General features: G+C 42.9%; 1 protein-coding gene across 1 annotated transcript in view; it reads right to left on the bottom strand.

Annotated features, from left to right (window-relative positions):
• The window catches only part of LOC126235300 (serine protease nudel-like), a 212,883-nt gene that overhangs the window by 173,700 nt on the left and 13,993 nt on the right, over positions 1-25,190 (bottom strand). The window contains exons 3-4 of the mRNA XM_049944025.1: positions 6,986-7,122; positions 2,081-2,208 (exon numbers count right to left, since the gene is read on the bottom strand). Coding sequence (XP_049799982.1) covers positions 2,081-2,208; positions 6,986-7,122 — 265 coding nt within the window. The remainder of the gene's footprint in view (positions 1-2,080; positions 2,209-6,985; positions 7,123-25,190) is intronic.

The raw sequence follows: 25,190 nt of genomic DNA, 5'->3' as shown, positions 1-25,190 counted from the left end.
TGTTGACAGACTGATTCAGGACGATCGTCGTATCACTCAGAGAGCATTTGCAAGCACAATCGGCATTTAATAAGAATGTGTGGGTCACATTATAGCTTTGCTTGGCTATCTGAAGATCTGTGCACGATGGGGACCCCGGATGCTGACTGCTGAAATAACATGAAATTTGCCAGGAACTCTTCTCGCATTACGAGAATGAAAGTGACGCCTTTCTTCATTCAATTGTGACAGGATACGAAACGTGGGTACACTATTACGACCTGGAGACGAAACGTCAGTCTATGGTGAATAGACACAAAGACTCGCCCCAGAAAAAGAAATGCAAGACGCAGCCCTCAGCTGGAAAAATCATGGCCACAGTGTTCTGGGACGCAGATGGTGTCATCGATGTTGATTTCCATGATCGTGGAACAGCGATGAATTCAGAGTGTTACATCACAACGCTGCGAACTCTGAAACGACGGCTAAAAAGGGTTCGAAAGGAAAAGGGAAATGTTTTCTTGCAGCGTGACAACGCCGACCTCACAGTTCACGTGCCACCACAGCAGAACTTCAGAGAATGATCTCACCACCGTACGGCATCCTCCATACAGTCCAGATTTAGCGCTGTCTGACCTCCATCTGCTCCCGATAATGAAAAACGATCTGCAGGGACATCATTATGCTTCTGATGAAGTGTTGAGAGAACTGCGAGACTGTGGTTGCGGAAACAGAGTCTCGACTTCTTCCGTGACAGCTTCAGAAAACCTGCTCATCGTTGGCAGAAACGTATCCAATTGGCTGGTGATTATGTGGAAAGTGAATGTTGGTACTAAAGATCACATTATAAGGATTATTTCTGAGTTTGATTTATTAAAATATTCCCATCCAAACCCAATTAACCCGTTCAACATTCGTACAATGGCATATTATCAAGTGAGTTTGAACGTGATGTTATAGTCGGTGCACGAGCGATGGGACATAACAGCTCCGAGGTAGCGATAAACTGGGGATTTTCCCACACGATCATTTCACGAGTGTACCGTGAATATCAAGAATTCGGTATAACATCAAATCTGCGACATCGCTGCGGCCAGAAAAAGATCCTGCAAGAACGGGACCAACGACGACTGAAGAGAATCGTTCAACGTGATAGAAGTGCAACCCTTCCGCATATTGCTGCAGATTTCAATGCTGGTCCATCAAGGAGTGCCAGTGTACGAACCATTCAACGAAACATCATCGATATAGGCTTTTGGAGCTGAAGGCCCACTTGTGTACCCTTGATGACTGCACGACACAAAGCTTTTCGCCTCACGTCGACGTATGAACACCGACATTGGACTGTTGATGACTGTAAACATGTTGCCTAGATGGACGAGTCTAGTTTTAGATTGTATGGAACGGGTGGACGTGCATTGGTACGGAGACAACCTCTTGAATCCATGGACTTTACATGTCATCAGGGGACTGTTCAAGCTGGTGGAGGCTCTGTAATGGTGTGGGGCGTGTACAATGGGAGTGATATGGGACCCCTGATACGTCTAGATACGACTCTGACAGGTGACATGTACGTAAGCATCCTGTCTGATCACCTGCATCTACTCATGTCCATTGTGAATTCCGATGGACTTGGGCAATTCCAGCAGGACAATGCGACACCCCCACACTTGATACAGAGTGGTCCCAGGGACACTCTTATGAGTTTAAAGACTTCTGCTGACCACCAAACTATCCAGACATGAACATAATTGAGCATATCTGGGATGCCTTGGAACGAGATGTTCAGAAAAGATCTCCACCCGTCGGACTCTTGTGGAGTTATGGACAGCCCTAAAGGATTCATATAAGTCAATTCCGTCAAGCACTACTTCAGACATTAGTCGACTCCGTGCCACGTCGTGTTGCGCCACTTCTGTGTGCTCGTGGGGGCCCTACTCGATATTAAACAGGTGTACCACTTTCTTTGGCTCTTGAGTGTGTGTTACGAAGCCGGAACAGGCAACATTGCCTAGTCCACTGAGTGCAGAAGGAGGAGGAAACACTTGTCCCTTGGTGCTGCACACTCCTTGGCTTCTGTACGTGCTCTGCTGACACGCACCTGGTGAGCACGCCCACCTCCTCCTCGCAGGCGCGCTTCGCCCAGTCGAGCTCCGCCGTGCAGACCAGGTACCAGGTGCCGCGCCAGTTGCGGTGCAGGAAGCCGCTGTTGTACGACACCATCAACGTCTGCAACACACACAGCCCTCCTTAAATGTGCATAAATGCAAGGTAATGCCCGTAGCAAAGAAAAAGAACTGGCAGTATCCGATTACATGATTAGTCGTCAGCATATTGAGCACTTCACATGTATAAGTATTTAGCGGTAATATTAAGTACGATATGAAATGAAATGATCTCGTAAAATCAGTAATTGGGACGGGGAATGGAAGAATTAGATTTGTTGGAAGGGTTCTAGGGAAGGGCTGTAAAGGAAATGCTGTGCAGGATGCTGGTGGAACCAATTCTATTGTTCCAGTGTTTGAAGTGCTCTTCAAGCAGGCGTAACAACAGACATTGTACCAATTCAAAGATGCGCTTTTAGGATTGCAACAGGTCGGTTTGGGCCATACGAAATTGTAGCGGAAATGCTCAGGTAACTTAAAACGGACTGCCTAGAAGAAAGACGAGGTAGCTCACGCGAAACTGGTATATTTCGAGAACATGTATTCGATGAAGGCTCTGCTACCATTATGCAGCGACCGACATCTATCTCGCGTAGGGATCATGAGAAATACGTAAAAGATTAGGGCTCGCATAGACGAATACAGGCAGTAATTTCAATCTCGCGCAATACGCTAATAGAAGAAAACTGATCATTAGAAACCATGTAACTTCCGCCATGCACTGCACAGTAGCTTGTTGACAGACACCTGATGATCTCCCGCATCCCTGGGCACACACTTTCAGCTTAATCTGTCAAAACAGTGTGTGTTCCTCCAGATAAACTTCTTGGACGATATTCACGATGGAAACTTAAACGCAGATCATTTAGATGTGCTCATACATTATGGTTGAGGTTCTGTTGCCACCTTCGGAAACGCAGAAATCAGTATGTTGCATACTCTCATTGCCCGATGTTCAACTGGATAGTATTTTGGAATAATTCTTATCTGAAGCAAGGAGTATTCATTAAATCTTGTAGGTTTTCTGTTTAACCAGCTGCTATAACTGACCACACATCCACAATGCATATATTTACTTATATTTTTTTCGGACAACCAGATTTTGAGAGGAATGGTTCAAATGGCTCTGAGCACTATGGGACTTAACTTCTAAGGTCATCAGTCCCCCAGAACGTAGAACTACTTAAACATAACTAACCTAAGGACATCACAGACATCCATGCCCGAGGCAGGATTCGAACCCGCGACAGTAGCGGTCGCGGGGTTCCAGACTGTAGCGCCTAGAATCGCTCGGCCACCCGGCCGGCTTGAGAGGAATGTTCACAATTTTAAAAGTAGAATGGAAAGTTCTCGCCTAGAGAAAAGCATGAAGCAGAGATTCTAACTTTGCGTTCTACATTTCGCAGTCTGTATATAGCCCAAAACCGCCTACAAATTTAATATTGCGCTCTTTCTGTTACACTGTATAAGCACGACAAGTAAAATTTCTTTATTTACTATCCTTCCGGTCTTTCAAGTATAATGGCCAGCTATGTGCTTTAGTTTAAATTATACACAGATCTGAGTCCTGTTCCCGTGTATCAGACTGAGATAACATAGGAATGGATAATGGATAACTAGCTACTAATACATAAATATCAATTCGTCGGCTTAAACACTATTTTACCACGAAGCAATGGAAGAACGGATTGAGATGTCAAATGGATAGTGAATATATTTAGGAATGAATGGACGCAGTGTGTGCAGCGGAAGCGACAATATATACCCAGACACTTATTAGTGGACTTTAATATGGGGTGTGATGATCCTTTGCATTTATGACCGCGTGAATTCTGCTCGGGACACTTTCAGTGAGGTGGTAAAACATCTGTCCCAAACGTGTCCCACTGATTTCAGCAAGGAATTCTAGGCAGCCAGTCCATTTCAACCCCGTTACAGATCAAAAACCATTGCCCCGAGGGGTACAGCGTCATTCATCTCTCCAAATTACTCGTTTTCAGCCGTCAACTCTACAGTGGCGCCGCTCTTTACGCCACCTCAAGCGTCACTTAGCACTGTCGGCAGAAATGTGTGGCTTATGAGAAGCGGCTCCACCACTGTATTCCACTTCTTAACTACTGAGACGCAGCCATAATGCTAGCTGGGTTGCTGGTAGTACTCTGGAGCTCATGGGTGATCCCTTTATCTTATTTCCCCTGGGGTCCCTGCCCGTCATTAGATGAGGTCTGTGTGGTCTCAGTTTAGGCTGTGATGGTTCTTTCGCGTTTCCGCTTCACTGTCACATCACCAACAGTCGACGGGGGCAGCTGGAGAAGGGTTTATGTCCCTGACAGATCTGTCACTCAAGTGTCATCCAGTGACTAGTCCACGTTCGAAGTCACCGACGTCTATTAACGGACCACTTCTACTGTCACTCCTTCTCTATGAGAACACAATGCCTTTCGCGGCATATAGTGATCATTTTCACATTACGCTGTGGTGATAAAAGTCATGTGATAGCGATATGCACATATACAGACAGCGGTAGTATCGCGTGCGTAAGGTATAAAAGGGCAGTGCATTGGCGGATCTGTCATTTGTGCTCAGGCGATTCACGTGAAAAGGTTTCCGACACGATTACGGCCGCACTACGGGAATTAACATACTTTGAACGCGAAGTGGTAGTTGGTGCTAGGCGCATGGGATATTCCATTTCGGAAATCGTTGGGGAATTCGGTATTCCGAGATCCATAGTGTCAGGAGTGAGCCGAGAATACCAAATTTCGGGCATCAGCTCTCACCAAGGGCAACTCAGTGGTCGACGGCCTTCACTTAATAACCGGAAGCAGCGGCATTTGCGTAGGGTTGTCAGTGGTAACCGACAAGCAGTACTGCGTGAAATAACAGCAAAACTGAATGTGGGACAGTGTGGCGAAATTTGGCGTTAATGGGCTACGACTGCAGACGCGACTCCCTTTGCTAACAGCACGACACCTTCTCCAGCGTCTCTCCTGGACCAGTGATAATTTGGATTGGACCCTAGACGACTGGAAAAACGTGGCTTGGTCAGATGAGTCCCGATTACAGTTGGTTAGAGCTGATGGCAGGGTTCGAGTGTGCGGCAGGCCCCACGAAGCTATGGACCCAATATGTCAACCAGGCACCTTGCAGGTTGGTGGCGGCTCCCTAATGGTGTGGGCTGTGTTTACGTGGGATGGACTGGGTCCTCTGGCCAAACTGAAGCGATCACTGATTGGAAATGGTTATGTCAGTTACTTGGAGGCCATTTGCGGCTGTTCGTGGACTTCGAGTTTCCAAGTAACGATAGATTTTTTACAGATGACTATGCGCCATGTCACCGGGCCACAATTGTTCGCGATTAACGTGATGAATGTTCTGGAAAATTCGAGAGAATGATTTGGACATCCATCGAACATTTGTAGAACATAATCGAGAGGTCGGTTCATGCACAGAATCATGCAGCGGCAACATTTTCGCTGTTATGGACGGTGTAACATCCACGTGATAAATTTTTGGCTACAGTGCGACGAGAGGAAATTGTGCTTCTAACAGTTATAAACATTGTCTATTCGACGTATGAAAAAACAGTGAAAACGATGATAAATATTAATTATTTGTATAATATTCTATGATATAATTGGACTTATCGATGTGTATCATACAAAGACAATGATAATTGTAAATTCCTTTTATGATCTGCGTTTGTCTTCCTTTTTTTTACCTTTTGTTGGTTGGCTTTTGTAGGTTGCGGACGCATATCAAACTGAGGTATGTTAAGAAATTGTAATTATTTGTTAATTATTACTTGAGAATAGAGTTCATTATTATTATAAATATGAGTGAATAATTATTTGTAACTTTAATTCCTCTCTCAGTAAGCATTATCTGTATTAATTATTTCTTTCCGCTGCAAGGAGCGCAGCCATTGATGATAGCGATTTGTATCGCGTTTTTGTCTGTTTTTCCCTTAGAAACAAATCAAATGTTTGCTTGATGAAGTCTAAATAGTGCACAATACGAAAGTAGAGTTTATAGAGTTTAATAAGTATTTCAAATACTTACTTATTTGGTCTAACAAATTGTCTGCCGCCATCTTAACAATTATCTCAGCGGCAAATTCGAATTACACAACTCTGCAGGCATAAATGCCGAACGTAATACAAATGTTTAAAAATAAATGTGCACCGGTGGTCCCGAACTCATTTTAATGAAAATGAGTCGAATCAGATTGGTTCTTTTAAAACAGTGCTCATAGCACGATCGTTATAACAAACTTTTCTAGCTGATGTATGGAGCCGAAATTAATTACGCACGAGTTGCGAAGAATATTGTTTCAGGTAACACGCGTCAGTGTTGTGTGCGGCTGATATTCGGTGGTTTCAATGATCATTTTGCTGAAGATAACTGTTTCCATCAGAATCCATAGTTGTATATAATCTGTTGTATGAACTGTGATTTAGTGACACTTACACAACTTACAGACAACACTTTAACACGACGTTAACTTGGAGTTCTTTAGCAACTTGACCAAATCTTTAGCCGGGAGAAAATTTGTTTAGTAATTACTCAATGTAATAAAATAAGATTATCATTTTCATTTACAAATTAGTTAAATACCAAACCACTGAATAACACAGCGAACGCCACAACGGCTATAGAGACAGTATGGCTCAATATTTCTGCAGTGGGCTTCCAGCAAATGGTTCAATGTATGCCACTTCGGGCTGCTGCACTACGCCGACACGACATTAGGAGGTATCCCTGTACTTTTCTCACCTCGGTGTACATAGGGGTGCCGGGATGCTTTTGCCGAGACAGTGTGTACAGTGGGCGGCGCTCACCTGGTTGTAGCGGGCCGGCTCCCCTATGAGGAGGCACTGCACCTCGTCGGCGCCGCTGGGGCAGTCCCTGTGTCCGTCGCAGCGCCGCGTCATCGGCACGCAGCGCTCTTCGCAGCTCATCTCGTCGTAACTGCAGCCTGCAACCACCCCACACTCCACGTGTCGCTATACGTTGCAGGTCACAGACGGAGCGGACAAGTACTCTTCCTTCTGTACACAAACTACAGAACAACAAAAGTTCCGACTGCCAAATTATAGGTTCCATATTTGTAGCTAAAACTTTTGCTTATGGCAACCCCGTTAGCAACTGTGATAGACTAAGACATTGCATGATCCGCCTCAGTTGCGCAAATTTTCTGGTCTTCACCCAGGTTTCGGGCAGAATAATCTAGCCTTCTTCAGAAGCATAAAATTACTATAACATGCCAGAGTAAGGCACAGTCAACATTAAAAATTAAAACATATAGTACCGTAGTACCATGTCGAATTAAAACTACTTAACTGAAGTCCAGACCCGGCATCACTTCACCACGCGGTCGGTTGGCAGCGGCAACTGCCCTACTCTGGCGTGTTATAGCAATTTCATGCTTCTGAAGGAGGCTAGATTATTCTAGCCGAAACGTGGGTAAAGACGACAAAATTTGCGCAACTGAAGCGGATTTTGCAATATCTTAAAACATTTGCACTTAGAAAGGCAGTCAAATATTCATTTTTACATAATTGGGAGAGTAATGGACTAAACAGCCAATTCAGTTATCTTCCTGAAATTCCCCAAGGCAGTAATAGTCACCGACAAACAATGCGTTCTGAAATCAGTCAGTTACAGAAACTGGAACGATACAATAAGGTAATACATTCCTGACCTAGTAGATCAGTATCATCAGACGTGGAAGATTGCAGTATTCGTACGAATCAAAATTTGTACTGGCATTAAGCACTGCGGAACCGAGGGATAAGTCGTGAAAGGTGCAAACAGGAATGGAAGACTCTTAGACGTGAAACTCCCCTACAAGGATAAGTTTCTGCAAATCAAACAACTGATTCTCTCGTGGCAATAAAATTCCAAAAACAAGATCTAGACGGACAGGGGATGGACAAAAATTTGCGATCACCGTGAGAAGTGCGTGCTCGGACATAAATGCAGATGCTGGCCAAGCACTGTTCAATTTGACCACGAATGCTACTTGCGCAGTGTCCTCAATACGTTGCAATTTTCTGTTGTGCTCCGAACAGTATTCTATATAGTCATGAGTACATAATGTCGCAGCTCAGTGCATTCGAACGTGGGAAAATTGTGGAGGAGTAGTAGTAGTAGTAGTAGTAGTAGGAGGGGGGGGGGAGGAGGAGGAGGAGGAGGAGATTAGTGTCTAACGTCTCGCCGACAACGAGCTCATTAGAGACTGAGCACAAGCTCGGATTAGGGAAGGATGGGGAAGGAAATCGGACGTGCCCTTTCAAAGGAACCATCCCGGCATCTACCTGAAGCCATTTAGGGAAACCACGGAAAACCTAAATCAGGAACCGTCGTTCTTCCGAATGCGAGTCCAGTGTGCTAACCACTGCGCCACCTCGCGCGGTAGCCAATTAGTCCACATGCTTGAAACGATCGCTCTCACGCGGAACTATTGCCTCGTTAAACTTTGCTGCTAATGGAAGTAATCTACAAACTGGACTCAGTGGTTAGCTAGTGGACGTAATTCAATAAGTGACTGAGTAACTATTAATCAGACTAGGGGTTTCAAGTGAACTTCATATTTCTTTTTAGAACTCAGAGTGCGAAGAAAATTAATTTCTTGAGTAAATAAATTTTAAGTTGTGTGCATTTTGCATTCGACTAATGGTTGAATTGTGATTAACTGTACGTACAGTGACTTTAATAAAACTGTGTTTTTTTTTGTGTACTCTCTTCTGCAACATTAGTGCGTGTTGTTCCGCTTCCAGTCAGACCATCTCGTCAATGCTAGTAATTTGCAGTGTGGCAGTGTCGCCAGATCTGGATTTCGTTGACAGCATCAAGGGGTGCTCAGTCAGGCTACAAACTGCTAGACTGGAACGTGAATGTCGGAATGCTTCTGCCAACACTATAAGTTTTGCTGCTGTATCCACGGAATACTATGAAATGTCTTGTGAAAGTATTTTTATTGAAGAGTGTTGGATCTTGCAATAGTTTAAATGTGCTGTTCCTACAGGGATAATGCGTGCGCAACCATCAATTGTTGTGGAGGTATCTATAACGTTATTATCGGAGAAAAGCATGAGTACCAGTTCTAAAATGATCTGTGCTTCAGGTGCAGGTACAAGTAAACTGACAGCACGCCTCCAGTATTTGTAACATTTATTTACTAGAACGCAAAACATTCTTAGTTGGCTCAAAATGGCTCTGAGCACTATGGGACTCAATTTCTGAGGTCATTAGTCCCCTAGAACGTAGAAATAGTTAAACCTAACTAACCTAAGGACATCACACACACCCATGCCCGAGGCAGGATTCGAACCTGCGACCGTAGCGGCCTCGCGGTTCCAGACTGCAGCTTCTAGAACCGCAAGGCCACTTCGGCCGGCCATTCATAGTTTACGTGTTCTATAATTAGTAATAAATAATACACTCTGGTCGTACACATGCCTACGGTAGGTGTAATTATACTCGTATTTATATGAATCTTGAAGTTCATTGGTTTCATTGTAGCATTGTCAGGATATACTCAAGTGCATTTCTGAACTTGACAACGTTGTAATCCTTCAGGATTTCCCGGCGGTCTGTTACCCATTCCAATCTACTTGCAGTCTCAGATAGCACCTGATGAAGACAAAGCGTCAAGTTGAGCGTTCCTGGAAGATTAAAGTTGTGTGCGGAACCGAGACTCGAACTCGGGACCTTTGCCTTTCACGTTTTCCAAGTATTGTCCATGGACGACAGAATACCCGACACGTCAAGATGGTGCTGTGAAATGTTATTTGAAATTTGCCCTACTGCCTGTTTCGTAAGAAATGTCTCGCAGATAATTGCTACGTTCAGCGTTAAGGAAAACTTGAGTTGTAGGGCTGAATGATATACATCGTTTAAGAAACAGTGTGTGCTACATATTATTAGGCGGATAAAAATGGGGAAAATTAAAAGAAAATACACCCAGACCTGAAATCGAGCTCTCGGACTCGACTATCGTAACGCAAAAACCTATCCAATACATAAACTGGGCAGCACAGTTACACAGTATTGAAACAAGATACTTATAGTAGATGTGATTACACGTTGCCAAATTGCCTTCTTTTGACGTACTTTTTCTACCGAAAATATGATCGGAGCGAAAGTTTGTTACGCACATTTTTGTATTTTAAGAATGCAAGGAATCGCACTGTAGAGCTCGACTGGGCGAGTTTTGGATCAGTGAGCGAATTTTGGTTCACCCTAATATAGATTCGCCCCCAGTCCTCTCTCTCGTACACTGCATCCGAGTGAAGATCATGTGGGTCGCCCTGTGGTGTGAACCAACTACCACTCTTAAAAGCCGCACAAGTCATTTTACTCCTTCTGTGGCCAACACTATTCCTCGCCCACCAGCGATGATGTGAACGACTGTTCGGTCCATCCGATAAGATATCTCCCTATGCAAACATCGAACTATTTCTACACTCTTCCGGTGATTATACTGGCCACCATTTATCCTCCACGTCAGTATACTAAGAAACTCATTCTGCGAGATGAAGCTGAGATCCTCTGCAAAGAAGGTACACCTCTATTCATCCATAGCCCAGTCTCCACTCTGCCGACTCTATAGTACTCGTCTATGTACTGCTAAAAGCGGGATACGCATTGCTGGACGTCTGCAATAAAGGGCAACTATTCTGATCCTTCTAAGGAAACTAAAATTCCCGAGGCAACTGCAAGCCGTGCAGTCATCTTGCACACGTGTTTGAATTACATCGTGTAGCCAAGGCGTTGTTACTCTCGGTCGATACTTCATTAACCTATAGCAAAAGTTTCCTTTCCAAAGCCGTGAAACAATGTTTCGTGGCACATTCAGCGCTGTTGAGACTGGTCTACTAGTCATAACGACAGTTCGAAGACGTTAACACTTTTCTTTCGGTCCAGTGTACCACTTTTCGTTATATAGCCATCGGTTACATATTGGCAGTACAGATTATTTCTTTCTACACATGTGAAACCCGCTTTGTACGGAAACTCTTTGCGGTAATTTCCAGCCATTTCCACTTTATTCTACCCGTTTTACGCTATCACATTTTGCTTAATTTTATCGGGATATTGTTGGTGAAGATATGGAATTTGTGGTTAACCAGCACTTTGATGCATAAAGCGCAAACATTTTTTTTCGAAATGCAGAATGTTAATATCCTCTAAAGGATGATAAGTTTTTGTATACAGTATGAGATTGTGTTCGCAAAATTGTCGCTTTACTCTGCAGAAGAAGAAATAGCGCAACTGTGCTAAACGTAACAACTGGTTTCAAATGGTTCAAATGGCTCTGAGCACTATGGGACTCAACTGCTGTGGTCATTAGTCCCCTAGAACTTAGAACTACTTAAACCTAACTAACCTAAGGACATCACACACATCCATGCCCGAGGCAGGATTCGAACCTGCGACCGTAGCAGTCGCACGGTTCCGGACTGCGCGCCTAGAACCGCGAGACCACCGCGGCCGGCTACAACTGGTTTACATATGTATGAATATACAGGGTGAGTCACCTAACGTTACCGCTGGATATATTTCGTAAACCACATCAAATACTGACGAACCGATTCCACAGACCGAACGTGAGGAGAGGGGCTAGTGTAATTGTTTAATACAAACCATACAAAAATGCACGGAAGTATGTTTTTTAACACAAACCTACGTTTTTTTAAATGGAACCACGTTAGTTTTGTTAGCACATCTGAACATGTAAACAAATACGTAATCAGTGCCGTTTGTTGCATTGTAAAATGTTAATTACATCCGGAGATATTGTAACCTAAAGTTGACGCTTGAAACCTCCGACGTTCAGTTGCGTGTTGTAACAAACACGGGCCACGGTCGGCGAGCAGCATCTGCAGGGACATGTTTACGATGACGACCGTGTTTACGAGTGTGGCTGTAGTGCACTGTTGTGGTTTGGTCTAGCTGTCTCAGTGTCCGCATGTAGCACTTGCTGCTATTGTTATTCTTCATTCGTCTCCGCACGCAGACCAACTGTAGTACACCGTGTTACCAGACGTCTGTGATAGTGTAGTGTTGTAGGAACTGTGACCATGGTGTATTCGAACTCTGAAAAGGCGGAGATGATACTCATCTATGGCGAGTGTCGACGAAATGCAGCTGAAGCCTGCAGGGTGTATGCAGAACGGTACCCGGACAGAGAGCATTCAACGTGCCGCACCTTGCAAAACATCTACCGCCAACTGTATGCAACAGGTATGGTCGTAGCACGCAAACGGGTCCGTAACAGGCCCGTCACAGGAGAAGCGGGTGCAGTTAGTGTGTTAGCTGCTGTTGCCATGAACCCACACATGAGTACACGGGACATTGCGAGAGCCGGTGGACTGAGGCAAAGTAGTGCCATGCGCATACTGCATCGTCACCGCTTTCACCTTTCATGTGTCGCTACATCAGCAATTACATGTTGATGACTTTAATCATCGAGTGCAATTCTGTCAATGGGCATTAACAGAGAATGCGTTGCAGCTCTACCTGTTTACCGATGAAGCGGGTTTCACAAACCACGGGTCAGTGAATCTACGGAACATGCATTACTGGTCCGTGGACAATCCTCAGACAGGTAGAGCGACAGCGACCGTGGGCTGTAAATGTATGGTGCGGAATCATTGGCGACCACCTCATTGGTCCTCACTTCATTGCAGGGGCCCAAACAGCTGCAACATACATCGCGTTTCTACAGAATGATCTGCCAACGTCGCTCGAAAATGTCCCACTGGAAACGCGTCAACGTATGTGGTATCAGCATGATGGTGCACCTGCACATTCCGCAATTAACACTAGGCTGACCCTTGACAGGATGTTCGACGGGCGTTTCATAGGACGTGGAGGACGCATAAATTGGCCAGCCCGTTCTCCTGATCTTACACCTCTGGACTTCTTTCTGTGGGATACGTTAAAGGAGAATGTGTACCGTGATGTGCCTACAACCCCAGATGATATGAAACAACGTATTGTGGCAGCCTGCGGCGACATTACACCAGATGTACTGCGGCGTGTACGACATTCATTACGCCAGAGATTGCAACTGTGTGCAGCAAATGATGGCCACCACATTGAACATCTATTGGCCTGACATGTCGGGACACACTCTATTCCACTCCGTAATTGAAAACGGAAACCACGTGTGTACGTGTACCTCACCCCTCATGGTAATGTAAATGTGCGTCAGTGAAAAAGACCAATAAAAAAGTGTTAAGCATGTGGACGTAACGTGCTGTTCCAGTCTCTTCTGTACCTAAGGTCCATCACCGTTCCCTTTGGATCCCTACGTAATTCGGTGCTCTCCGATACACACGATCGAACAGCGGAGGAGTGGTACTCAAGCGTCAACTTTATGTTACAATATCTCCGGATGTAATTAGCATTTTACAATGCAACAAACGGCACTGATTACGTATTTGTTTATATGTTCAGATGTGCTAACAAAACTAACGGGGTTCCATTTAAAAAAACGTAGGTTTGTGTTAAAAAACATACTTCCGTGCATTTTTGTATGGTTTGTATTAACCAATTACACTAGCCCCTCTCCTCACGTTCGGTCTGTGAAATCGATTCGTCAGTATTTGATGCGGTTTACGAAATATATCCAGCGGTAATGTTAGGTGACTCACCCTGTATAAGAAATAGACCTCAGATAGAAAATTCTGAACCTTTCTTCTACGCAACTGTCTCATGAGTCTGGGAGCCTGTGACAAAAATATGCAACTATTTTGTACCACTTTGTGTTTTAACATGTTGTCATTGACGACTTGACGAAAAAAGCCTATTTCATATAGTTTGCTTCCTGGAATGCACGTTGAAATCTGTCGGAAAATGTAATGTCAGGAAAGTACCTTATACTAGCCAAAACTGTTTTATGCATTATTAAATATTGTTGATAGAAAAGGGACTAAAGCTGTAAGCAACATTCCGAAGGTGTCGAAAGATGTATATGGTGCAACCATTTTATACTCTTTGAAACCTTTGTCTTTCACTTCGTTTCTCATTACACAATTATGAAAATACGAGTACTATAATATAGTACTTTTTTGGGACCCAGACAGTCAGCAAAACTGAAGGTGAAAATGCGTGCAATGTGCGTCATGCCTAGGTTTTATTGATACTTATTCTAAAGGTTTTTACTTATATAGAACTTTTTTACGAAAATGAAAACTATAGTAGTACATATAACAATAAATAAACAATTTTTTGGAGTTTATCCGTACAAAAACTTGAGAGAGGACAAGTTACTCTCTCACCTATTTTTCGCATACGGAAAATTATTAAAGGTTTTATTACAATCTGACGCACCTTGAGCGAGACTCCAGAAAGTTAATGACCTGAGCAGACGTTGATGGAGCCTGGTAGGGAACTAAAAGCATGAGGTATTTTTGTGATTCTTAGCTCATAGAAATGGCTTGTTGGGAGTTGAAAGCAGTTGACGTCGAGCACATCCCTTAGTAAATCTTGCCGGACAGGCCCACAGTCGTACAGGGCAGACAGGTCAGCCCCTCATCGAGACAGGTCTTAAGCAGAACAAAGGCGCGATACCTGCTGCGGCGCCAGCAAAAGCCTGGGCTGGGGCGACGGTCTAAAGATTGCATCAACCCACTGGAGTGGTAAGCCGGGCATTGTGTGCAGAGCCACATGTAATAAAAATTCACGTCTTCGTATTCACTGATAGTGCAAGTAGGCCAATGAACCACTTCCCTCGACTGCCTCTGTTGTATAACTTTGGCATCTGAGAAAGGTTGGAGATAGGATCTTGATTATACCTCATAGCTAGGGCTAACAAGCTCCAAGGCACAGGCAATTTAGATAAAGGTCTTTGACATTGTATCTGTTTGCTTGTTGCCGTGGGAAGAGACACAACTTCGGGGATAATCATCTCTTCCCCCTCAGTGAAAACTTAAACAAAGCCAAGCCGGTGATTTTTTTTTTTTTTTTTTTTTTTTTTTTTTTTGAGACACAGGTTTCTTAACTCTTGACCTAGTTCAGCATGAGTTTGTGCTGTCGTGTGGGAGGGGAGATTTAGCGCCTGGAAGCCTTGTGATTGGCTCAAGATGGGGTGAAGGCAGTGTCGTTCATGCGCTTTGCAGGAAAATGGAATTTTTTCTCTGGAGAGGTGCGAAGTACTGGGTATGGGACTTTGAACTGGTAAGCGACTTCTGGTCGAAGCTGTGGCATGTGTGGGTGGTACTTGGGACCTGTTCTGAGACTGACTTCACTTGCGAGTAGTTTGGACTGGAGACCCTATGGTGAAGTTCTTACTGTACCAACAGTGTGACTTCAAACGTCTCAGACCACTCGTTTGCCGAGGGCACACTTATTCGTTTTTGGTTTAACAGTCTTGACGTTTGGTTTCTTTGTGCGCTCTGTCGTATAAGTGAGCCAAATTGGTCCCTGGTACGACCAGCGAACGGATGTGTCACACGCTGAAATCCAGGGTGAATTCAGGGCTCTGGTAGAGGGTAAATTACGATTCGTCTGCCTGATCGTTAGACTGTGAGATTTTAGCATTTCTTTCGTGGCTGCGATCGATTCACAGGTGCCACCTCCACATCTCACCTCCTCCGCCGCACACGTCTCACCAGCTGCAAGTCACGTCAGCACGCGAAGTAAAGAGGGTAATGTACTGCCACTCCGGCATTGTCAAGGCGTACAGATCTTAATCGCAACTTGCTCTCAGCTGCACCTACGCAGAGAAACTTCAGTAGATTTGATCAGTCAAAGTCTGCTCAGCGTCTGATCAATTCAGCTTGCGTTATCCACATTTTTAGGGCCAGAGTACTTGACTCACTGATCTCCTAGTTAAACCGTTTTCCCAACCAGAAACCACCCGTTAGTTGCTTAGGGCATTCAATCTGTAACTTTTTTAGTGTAATTTATGTCTTGTTTGGGAAAATAAAGGTTGTTAGGACACTAAATTTTGCCAACATTCTCAATCAATTAAATAGTCCATACAAGTTACCTTTCAAACTGTAATAGTTAATCGCTCGCATCCCCACTATAATCACTCTCATCATCACTAGTATTGCAAAGGCTTTCGGGTTTTTTCTTTTCATTGTGTTTCCGGATCTTTTACATAGCTTTATTGTGTAAAAACATACACCTAACGGTTGATTCGGTTGAATGGCAAAATCGTTTGTTGAGGCCTGTATTTGGTCTCCATTGAACCAGCGGCATTCATATAAATTATTGACTTTTTGCCATTTGTTGTTTAAAAGTGATTCACGAGTCGGTATTTTCCAATTAGCATTTCTCCCTGTGGAGGAGACGATCTCTTTCAGTTTATTTGATGAGTTCTTTATAGCACGGTGGAAAATTTGGCGCATTAACATTCTTGGCTGTAATCTTGAAACTATCTTCCACACTTTTAAAATTGTATGTTTTTGAAAAAGTTGCTGATCTTCCATCATTAATAGAACCGACATTTTTGGAATCATACAGGTGATGCGCAAAGTTTTTTTCTAGAATCTCAGAAACTTCACTATCACAGGTAAATGTCTTAGAGGACGAAGCTTGATATTTTTCGGGATTTCTCAATATAGTCAAGGGTCTTTTTTCCCTTTTCTATAGAATGCGTGATTAAAATCAGCGAGTGAGCAAACAGCTCTCCCACTTTTTCGTGTAAGTGTAATGTAGTGAGGTATAGTGTAGTTTGTGCGTTACCCACGACCATTTCCATCCAAACTGTGAAGTTATTTTTCATACTAGCTTTCTTATAAATATATCGGTATCGTAAGAAAACATTAGAGTTATTGTTAATATTTCAGACTCACACACAATCAGCTTCTTTATATGTAACCCTTTTACAATTATCTAATACTGTTTTTATAATTCGCCGTTCATAGACGTGATATTCATAGCATTTATCGTAAATGATTTTCAGTCGTTTCGTACCATGAAAGGACATTAGTTCGTCGTGCTCTCAATGACTGATTAAAGATGTAACAAACGCCTCCTTGAATTTGATATTCTTCAATTCCCTGCTGCTATACTACTTGGTCGAAAGTAGTCTGTATACGTGGTTTCGGATTCAGATAATATTCGTTGTAACGAATTTTATTAATAACAGAAATATTGCGTTGTTAATGTTGAAAGATAAAATTATATTAATAATGTAAATCTATTTATTATCATAAATAATGTAGAAGACACAAACTTGGAAAAAAGTACTGCATAAATAAAAAACTAGGAATAAAAAAACAGTGAAACGTGTCGTTCGCCTCTTCACTTTCAGCGTTGCCACCTGACTGGGTCCCAAAAAATTTCTATTCTCTAATTTTCACAATAATATGTCGAGAAACGAAGCTAAACATAAAGATTTCAAACAGTATTAAATGGTTTCACCGCACACGTTTCTTGACACCTTTGGAAGTTAATGACGGAGTTAGTTCCAACTTTTTCTAACAACATTTTATAACGCCAATAATGCATAGGAGTTTGGCTAGTACAAGGTAGTTTCCGGATACTACATTTTACGCCACATTTTAATTCGTGCACATCATGTATCTCAGAAGTCAAATTTTATTGTGCTGCTTTCTTTTTAAGTCATCAATAGCATCATATTGAAACAACAAGTAGTACAAAGTAATTGAATTTTTTTCGCTGGCTCTCAGACTAATAAAAAACCCAGAAGCTATTCTGAACATGTGCAGGAAATATGTTTACTAGGCCTACCGTTAACGTAACAACATATACATAAAGAAATTCTGAAAAACAGAGCGAACTATTTCTACCAATGTGCAATATAAACGAACGGAGTTTGGAAGAAAATTGCTTGTTTAAATATTTCTGTGTCTGGGCAAATGAATTAAGTGGCAGTGTTTTTTACAAACCTTTTTTTGTTTGAGTCATCAGTCTTTTGACTGGTTTGATGGGGCATGCCAAGGCTTCCACTCCGGTGCCAACCTTTTCATTGCAGGGTAGCACTTGCAATCTACGTCCTCAATTATTTGCTGGATGTATTCCAACCTCTGTCTTCCTCTACAGTTTCTACTCTCTACAGCTCCCTCTAGTCCCATGGAATTCTTCCGTGATATCTTAACAGAAGTGCTATCATCCTGTTCCTTCTTCTTGTCGGTGTTTTCCACATATTTCTTTCCTCGCCGATTCAGAGAGGATTTCCTTATTCCTTACATTCTTAGTCCTGCTAATTTTCAACATTCTTCTGTAGCACCACATCTCAAATCTTTCGATTCTTTATGTTCCGGTTTTCTCACAGTCCACATTTCACTGCCATACAATACTCTGATCCAAACGCACATTCTCAGAAATGTCTTCCTCAAATTAAGGCCTATGTTTGATATTACCAAACTTCTCTTGGCCAAGAATACCCTGTTTGCTAGTGCTAGTATGCTTTTTATGTCCTCCTTGCTCCGTCTGTCATGTGTTACTTTGCTGCCTAGGTAGCAGAATTCCGAAACTTCGTCTACCCCGTGATCCCCAGTTCTGATGTTAAGTTTCTCGCTGTTCCCATTTCTGCTGTTTTCATTACTTTCATCTTTCTTCGATATCTTCTCAGTCTATAATCTGTACTTAGTAGACTGTTCATTCCATTCAGCACATTCTGTAATTCTTCTTCACTTTCACTGAGGATAACATAGTCATCAACGAAAATTATCATTGATATTCTTTCACCTTGAATTTAACTCCACTCTTGAACCTTTCTTTAATTTGCGTCATTGCTTCTTCTAGGGGCATACTACATCCCTGCCTTACAACCTTTTTAATCAGAGTGCTTCGTTCTTGGTCCTCCAGTCTTATTGTTCCTTCTTCGTTCTTGTACATATTGTATTTTAACCGTCTTTTCCTATAACTTAGCCCTATTTTTCTCAGGATTTCGAACGTCTTGCACCATTTTACCTCGACGAACGCTTTTCCCAGGTCGACGAATCCAATGAACGTGTGTCCATTTCTCTTCAGTCTCGCTCCCATTATCAACCGCATCGTCAGAACTGCCTCTCTGTTGCCTTTACCTTTTCTAAAGCCAAACTGATCGTCATTTAAATTATCCTTATTTTTCTTTTCCATTCCTCTGTATGCAATTTTTGTCAGCACTAAATAAAAAACAATCTTCTTGCTTAATAATCAAGTGTGGTGTACATGTAGGGTCAATAACTGTACAGATTATTTTTATAGATTTTGATGTTTCGTACACAGGAGATAAAAAATTGAAGCTTTTATTCATGCTTTTATTGGTCGCACTCATCACAAGACATTTTAGCGCTACAACCAATTAGTATACACTCGATATTCAGAAAAAAATAGAGCATCGTGATCGACTAGAGACAGGACGTTCATATTCACAGGACATGTACATCAGGATGTTCTGCAGAAATGATAAGCATTTGAACCACGTCGGCCCACGGATTCAAGGTCAGTATCGATATGGCGGGGCAACACAATCTACCGGTAAAATGTGTCTGCAGCTCTCCTTGTTGCCATAAACCGAAGGTAACGGATCAATGTGACTTGAACAGACGTGCAGGATGCCTCGCAGACATATGGTAAAACCGTAACGTCAAATCAGTGAATTTGAAAGAGGGCGCATTATTGGCATGAGAGAATGTGATGCATCTATCAGGGAAACTGCTGCTCATGTGGGACGAAATGTTTCTGGCAGTGCAACGGGTGTGTGCATAATGGTACACCGAAGGCCATAGAACACGACGAGATGGGGCAGGTGGCACCACCCAGACCCCCCCTGAGAAGATCGACACCTCATCAGAATGGCATCGCAGGAGAGATTTGCGTTCGTGAAACAATGTAGCACATCATACACTGTCGGGGCTGACAGTCCGTCGCCGTTGTCTATACAATGGATTACGTGTGCGTCGACCAATTCTCCACCTACCTTTGACGAATGTGCGGAAACATGTTAGACGGCAATGGTGTATGGAAAGACGTCACTGGGGACAGCAACGGTATCTGTGTTTTCGGACGAATCCTGGTTCTGTTTGAAAATGACGGTCGGTTTTGGTTCGCCTCAGACAGGGAGACTGGCATCACAGTGGCTGCATTCGCACAAGACATAAAGCGCCAGCTCAAGGCCATATGGTGTGGTGTGCAATTGGATATAACTCCAAATCACAGTTGGTGCGTGTCCAGCACACTGTGGCCAGTGTGACCTATGTGAATGACATCCTGTGACCCACAGGTATACCCATTCTGCACAACACCGCGGACGCCACTTTTCAACAGGACAATACTTGATAAAATGTTACTGCATGAACACACGGCTTCTTGGTGCCATAGGATATCAGCCTTCTGCCCTGGCCCGCCAAATCACTAGATTTTCGCCAGTCGAAAATGTGTGCAGTATGGTGAAACGACAGGTTTAGAGCTGTAACCCAATGCCAACCGCCACCAGGAACTAGGTGAATGCAGCATGGATGGCTATGCTACAGGACGCCATTCGCGCCTAATATGCATTGATGCCATCATGTGTGGAACAAGTGTCCAAGGCCCATGGCAGACTCTGCGCCTATTAGGCATACGAACAAGAGTGCCTTAACCATCGGAGGTCTTTCCTAATAAAACGGTATACTGCAAGAATGTGTGCATAGATGGGTTGTTGCTTGATTGGCGCAGCAGATGATAAGGAAATAAGTTATTGGTATGGGTGAGTGCACATGTGTCAATTGTTGGTCTGGATCTCTTAGGTAGTAAGAAGCTTCAGTCTACATGGTATAGGTTATGTGGAGTGGGTAACAATGAGGTGGAATCATTGGGGACAATATTGCTCACTTCTAACATTGGGGCTTAAAGGTTTAAGGAGTATGTAGAGGTATTGCCACATGTTGGCGAAGGGAACTCTGCAATTCTTGGACTTGATTTGCTGGATAAACATTGCACTATAATTGATCTTCTGTGGCATATGATCAAACTTGGTGGAACTTTGTTTCCACTAGGGGAGAGAGCTGCTAGTGAAATCATAAGGTGCACCTATCACGAAGGTGTTACCAGCTAAAATGCACACAAATACACTAAAGATTAATTCACAAGATAAATAACTGGCAGCTACAGGTAGTGTAGGTATAGATTTACCAAGGGAAATGTCGTGCATGTAGAACCGCTGTCCTACTACCAAGAGTCAGATAAGTCACATTTTATTATATGCAGGATTGTAGTACACATTACAGATGTAAATGGAAAATTTATGACTCCTGAGAGTTTAGACAATTTTGGAATGGGCAAGGTTGATCTACAAAGCATCTAATGATTGCCAGATTGTCTTGGAAGATGACAATTCTGACAGGTTGCCTGACAAATGTAGTCATAAGCATACCATTAGCAGTTCTGCACTAGATGATAAAGCCAAACACTTGTAAAGAAAGAACAGGGAAGACCTGGAAGACATGTTTCTTGTATTCATGGATTTGTTCAATCCAGTGGGTCCATTACCATTGTTGCCTATAACACAGTATAGGGTGCCAACAGGAAGCAAAGCTCTGGTGTATAAGAAACCATATAGTGTCACAGAGCATTTACAAACTTTGGTGGTGGAATTCATTGACTAGCAGTCTGCTGCTGGAATTGTTGAGGATAGTGATAGCTTCTGGCATGTGGAAGTTATCACAGTGCCTAAAAAGTTACTGGATGGTACCAAAAAATACAGGTTCTGTTATGATTATCGCTTCCTAACAGAAAAACTGTACCAGTGCATATCTCATCTCAAACACCACAGAGACACTCAGAAATCTGGGTCAATATAAATACTTCTCAACCACAGATTTGAAAAGTGGCTACCGCCAGCTTGAAGTAGTTCCAGAAGACTAGCTGAAGACAGATTTTTCGCCACCATGGGATCATCACCAGTACTGTAGGTTACCATTTGGACAGGAAAATGCACCGGCTAAATTTCAGAGACTCTCGGATGTTTCCTTTGGGCACTGAACCTAAAAAAATGAATAGTGTATCTTGATGACATAATTGTATGATCCACAGCTGATGTCAGCTGCTCATGATTCTATACTGCCACAAACTGTGAAGCAGTTACATTCATTTTTCGGCCTCTGCAATTATTATAGCAAGTTCATGTGGGATTTTGTACAAATTGCTGAGTCCTTGAATTGTTATTAAGAAAAGGAGTAAGATTTTAGTGGTCAGCAGAGTGTCAAGCCACATTTGAGAAATTAAAAAATGCTTTGGTATGGAGTCCTGTGTTGGTATTTCCTAACTTTGACCAAGAGTTCATCCTATCCTGTAATGCAAGCAACATGGCAATTGGTTGAGTTTTGAGCCAAACTGTGGATAATAGGGAACATCCAGTGCCATACGCATTGAGACAACTGAACAAGGAGGAAAGCAGCTACTAAGGTAGTTACTAATCATGCCTCCCCTAAGTAAGTATTGGGACTGAAAGACCCTTCCAGTGGATTAAAATCGTAGGCAGTGAAGTGAGTTTAATTTTGAAGTGGTACATAAACCTGTGAAGATGCACACTAATACAGACATGCTAAGAAGGAAAATTTGAACTATGCAAGCGGTAGGCAAAAGCTTATCAGTACGGCAAAAGACACAGCAGCTGATGTACACTATTGGGTTGCAGCCATAGTTTGTGACACGTGATGGCTTGCTGTACAGAAGTAAAAAGTGTGGACCATGTGTGGTGGATATTGTTCAGAATGAAGTATTGCATCAGGCACGTGACCACTGGTGGTGGGTTATGGGGGACGTTAAGTGATGGAAAGTAATGTAGCCATACGATTTTGGTGGAGAACTAGAAAGCAAGATGTTGAACAGTTTCGACAATCATCTTCAGAAAGGTTCAAATGGCTCTGAGCACTATGGGACTTAACATCTGAGGTCATCAGTCCCCTAGAACTTAGAACTACTTAAACCTAACTAAGCTAAGGACGACACACACATCCATGCCCGAGGCAGGATTCGAACCTGCGACCGTTGCGGTCGCGCGGTTCCAGACTGAAGCGCCTAGAACCGCTCGGTCACTTCGGCCAGCAGAAGCCTACAAATTTTGGAATAATATATATCATAAGAAATGAGCCATACATTTACTTAGTATAAGAATTATGTCATAAAAATTTACTTAATATTATTTAGCACATTCAATATCCTCTTCTCAGAAGCAGAATGCCATGTCATGTCCAAAATGTACCGATTGTATGTGATAATTATAACCATAGATTGATCATTTTCAGTAAATGTCTCATATTTATGTACATACTCAATTTGTTGTGTTAGCAGCAAGGAACATATATAAAAGCACATGAAAGATATAACTAAGGTATGTAAAGGGAGCTATGTATATTATGGACTAATTTTTACCATTTTATAAGAGATGCTATACAGTAGAAATATTGTCTGCTTTTCAATGCACGATCTTCATTCAACAAATCTTTGGACTTCAGATAGAAACCTTCATATATTTCAAATTCTTCAAAAAGGTTCATTTTGTAGCCCTTTTCAACATTATGTAGAATTTTCTATACACTCAGTAAAAATGACATTATTATTAAAGGCAAACAGTTATTGAACTATATAAAATAAAATCGTCATAACTTCTGAACGGTTTGCGTTAGGACGTCCAGACTGCACAGTTGGCCACGGGTCATAATGGGAATTTGTATGCGCATGCTCACGCTCTTGTTGTTGTCGGCCATTTGCACGTGAAAATGTCATGGTGAAGGCCCACTGCCACTCGAAATAAGTTTGCGACCGAGTTCAAGCTGAGGACAGCCGGTCCAAGTGTGTTAACAACCAAGGAATTCGATTCGCAAGTTTGAGAGGACGGGTAGTATTCGTGATGGCACTGTTGACAATGTCGGTCATCCAAAAAGAGTGAAAACGCCTGAAAACATCGAGAAGACACGTGGTGTGTTTCAAACCAGCTTTAGGAGATCGATCAGAAGAGCTGCACAACAGGTAGGAATTAACCGGGAGACACTGCGACAAGTTGTTGTCTAAGACATGCATCTCTTCTCTTACAAAATTCAAACATCAGCCATTGAGCCCCTCGGCCGTGGAAGAGCTGTTGTGTTTCGCCAACACTATTGTCCACAGAATTGACGAACAGGACCTTGATGTGAACATGGTTTGGTTTAGTGACGAAGTCCACTTTCATTTGGACAGGTTCGTCAACAAGCAGACTTCGCACATTTGAGGACTGAAAATCCGCATTTCGCGATCGAGAAGTTTTTTCACCATCAATGGGTGGTGTACAATGTCCAGTCACTGAATAATCGGTACGATATTCCTTGATGGCACAGTGACTACCAAATGGTGTGTGAAAGTTTTGGAAGTTGATTTCATCCCCATTACCCAAAGTGATCCTGATTTCGACAATATGTGGTTCATGCAAGACGGAGCTCGACCAAATCGAAGCAGGAGACTGTTTGATGTTCTGGAGGAGCACTCTGCGGACAGCATTCTGGCTCTGGGGTACCCAGATGCCACTGGCATGGGCCTTGATTGGCCGCCATATTCTCCGGATCTAAACACATGCGAATACTTTTTGTGGGCTGTATTAAAGACAATGTGTACAGCAATAACTCCAAAGCCACTGCTGAGCTGAAAGCAGCCATTCAAGAGGTCATCGACAGCACCGACGTTGCGACACTTTAGCAAGTCACGCGGATTTTCACTATTCGTTTGTACCACATCATTGTCAACGAGGGCAGGCATATCGAACACGTCATAACCTAAAGCTGAATATCTGTAGTGACGTTTACATGTAGAATAAAGTGTGTGCACGCTGTAGCTTGTGAGTAATTTACATTTTTTTTCATGCAGTTCAATAATTGTCACCCTCTGAGAAATGCACTACAATCCAATTTCTAGATGATATTTCATATCCTACGGCTAATCTGTTTAAAAAATATGACACCATTAGATTCTTTTCCACCAATAATAAGAGATTCTCTTTGTACTTAATAAGAAGCCTCCAACTGACGGGTTTTCCAATTCTGGGGGAGAACAAATGAAGTGTAACATATGTCCGAGTTTTTATGTAGGATGCATAGGAAGGGCATTTAAGACCTGTCTTTG

Source organism: Schistocerca nitens, chromosome 2, assembly GCF_023898315.1.
Source record: "Schistocerca nitens isolate TAMUIC-IGC-003100 chromosome 2, iqSchNite1.1, whole genome shotgun sequence".
In the NCBI taxonomy this organism is placed as follows: domain Eukaryota; kingdom Metazoa; phylum Arthropoda; class Insecta; order Orthoptera; family Acrididae; genus Schistocerca; species Schistocerca nitens.
This window is presented reverse-complemented; position numbering and strand designations above follow the sequence as displayed.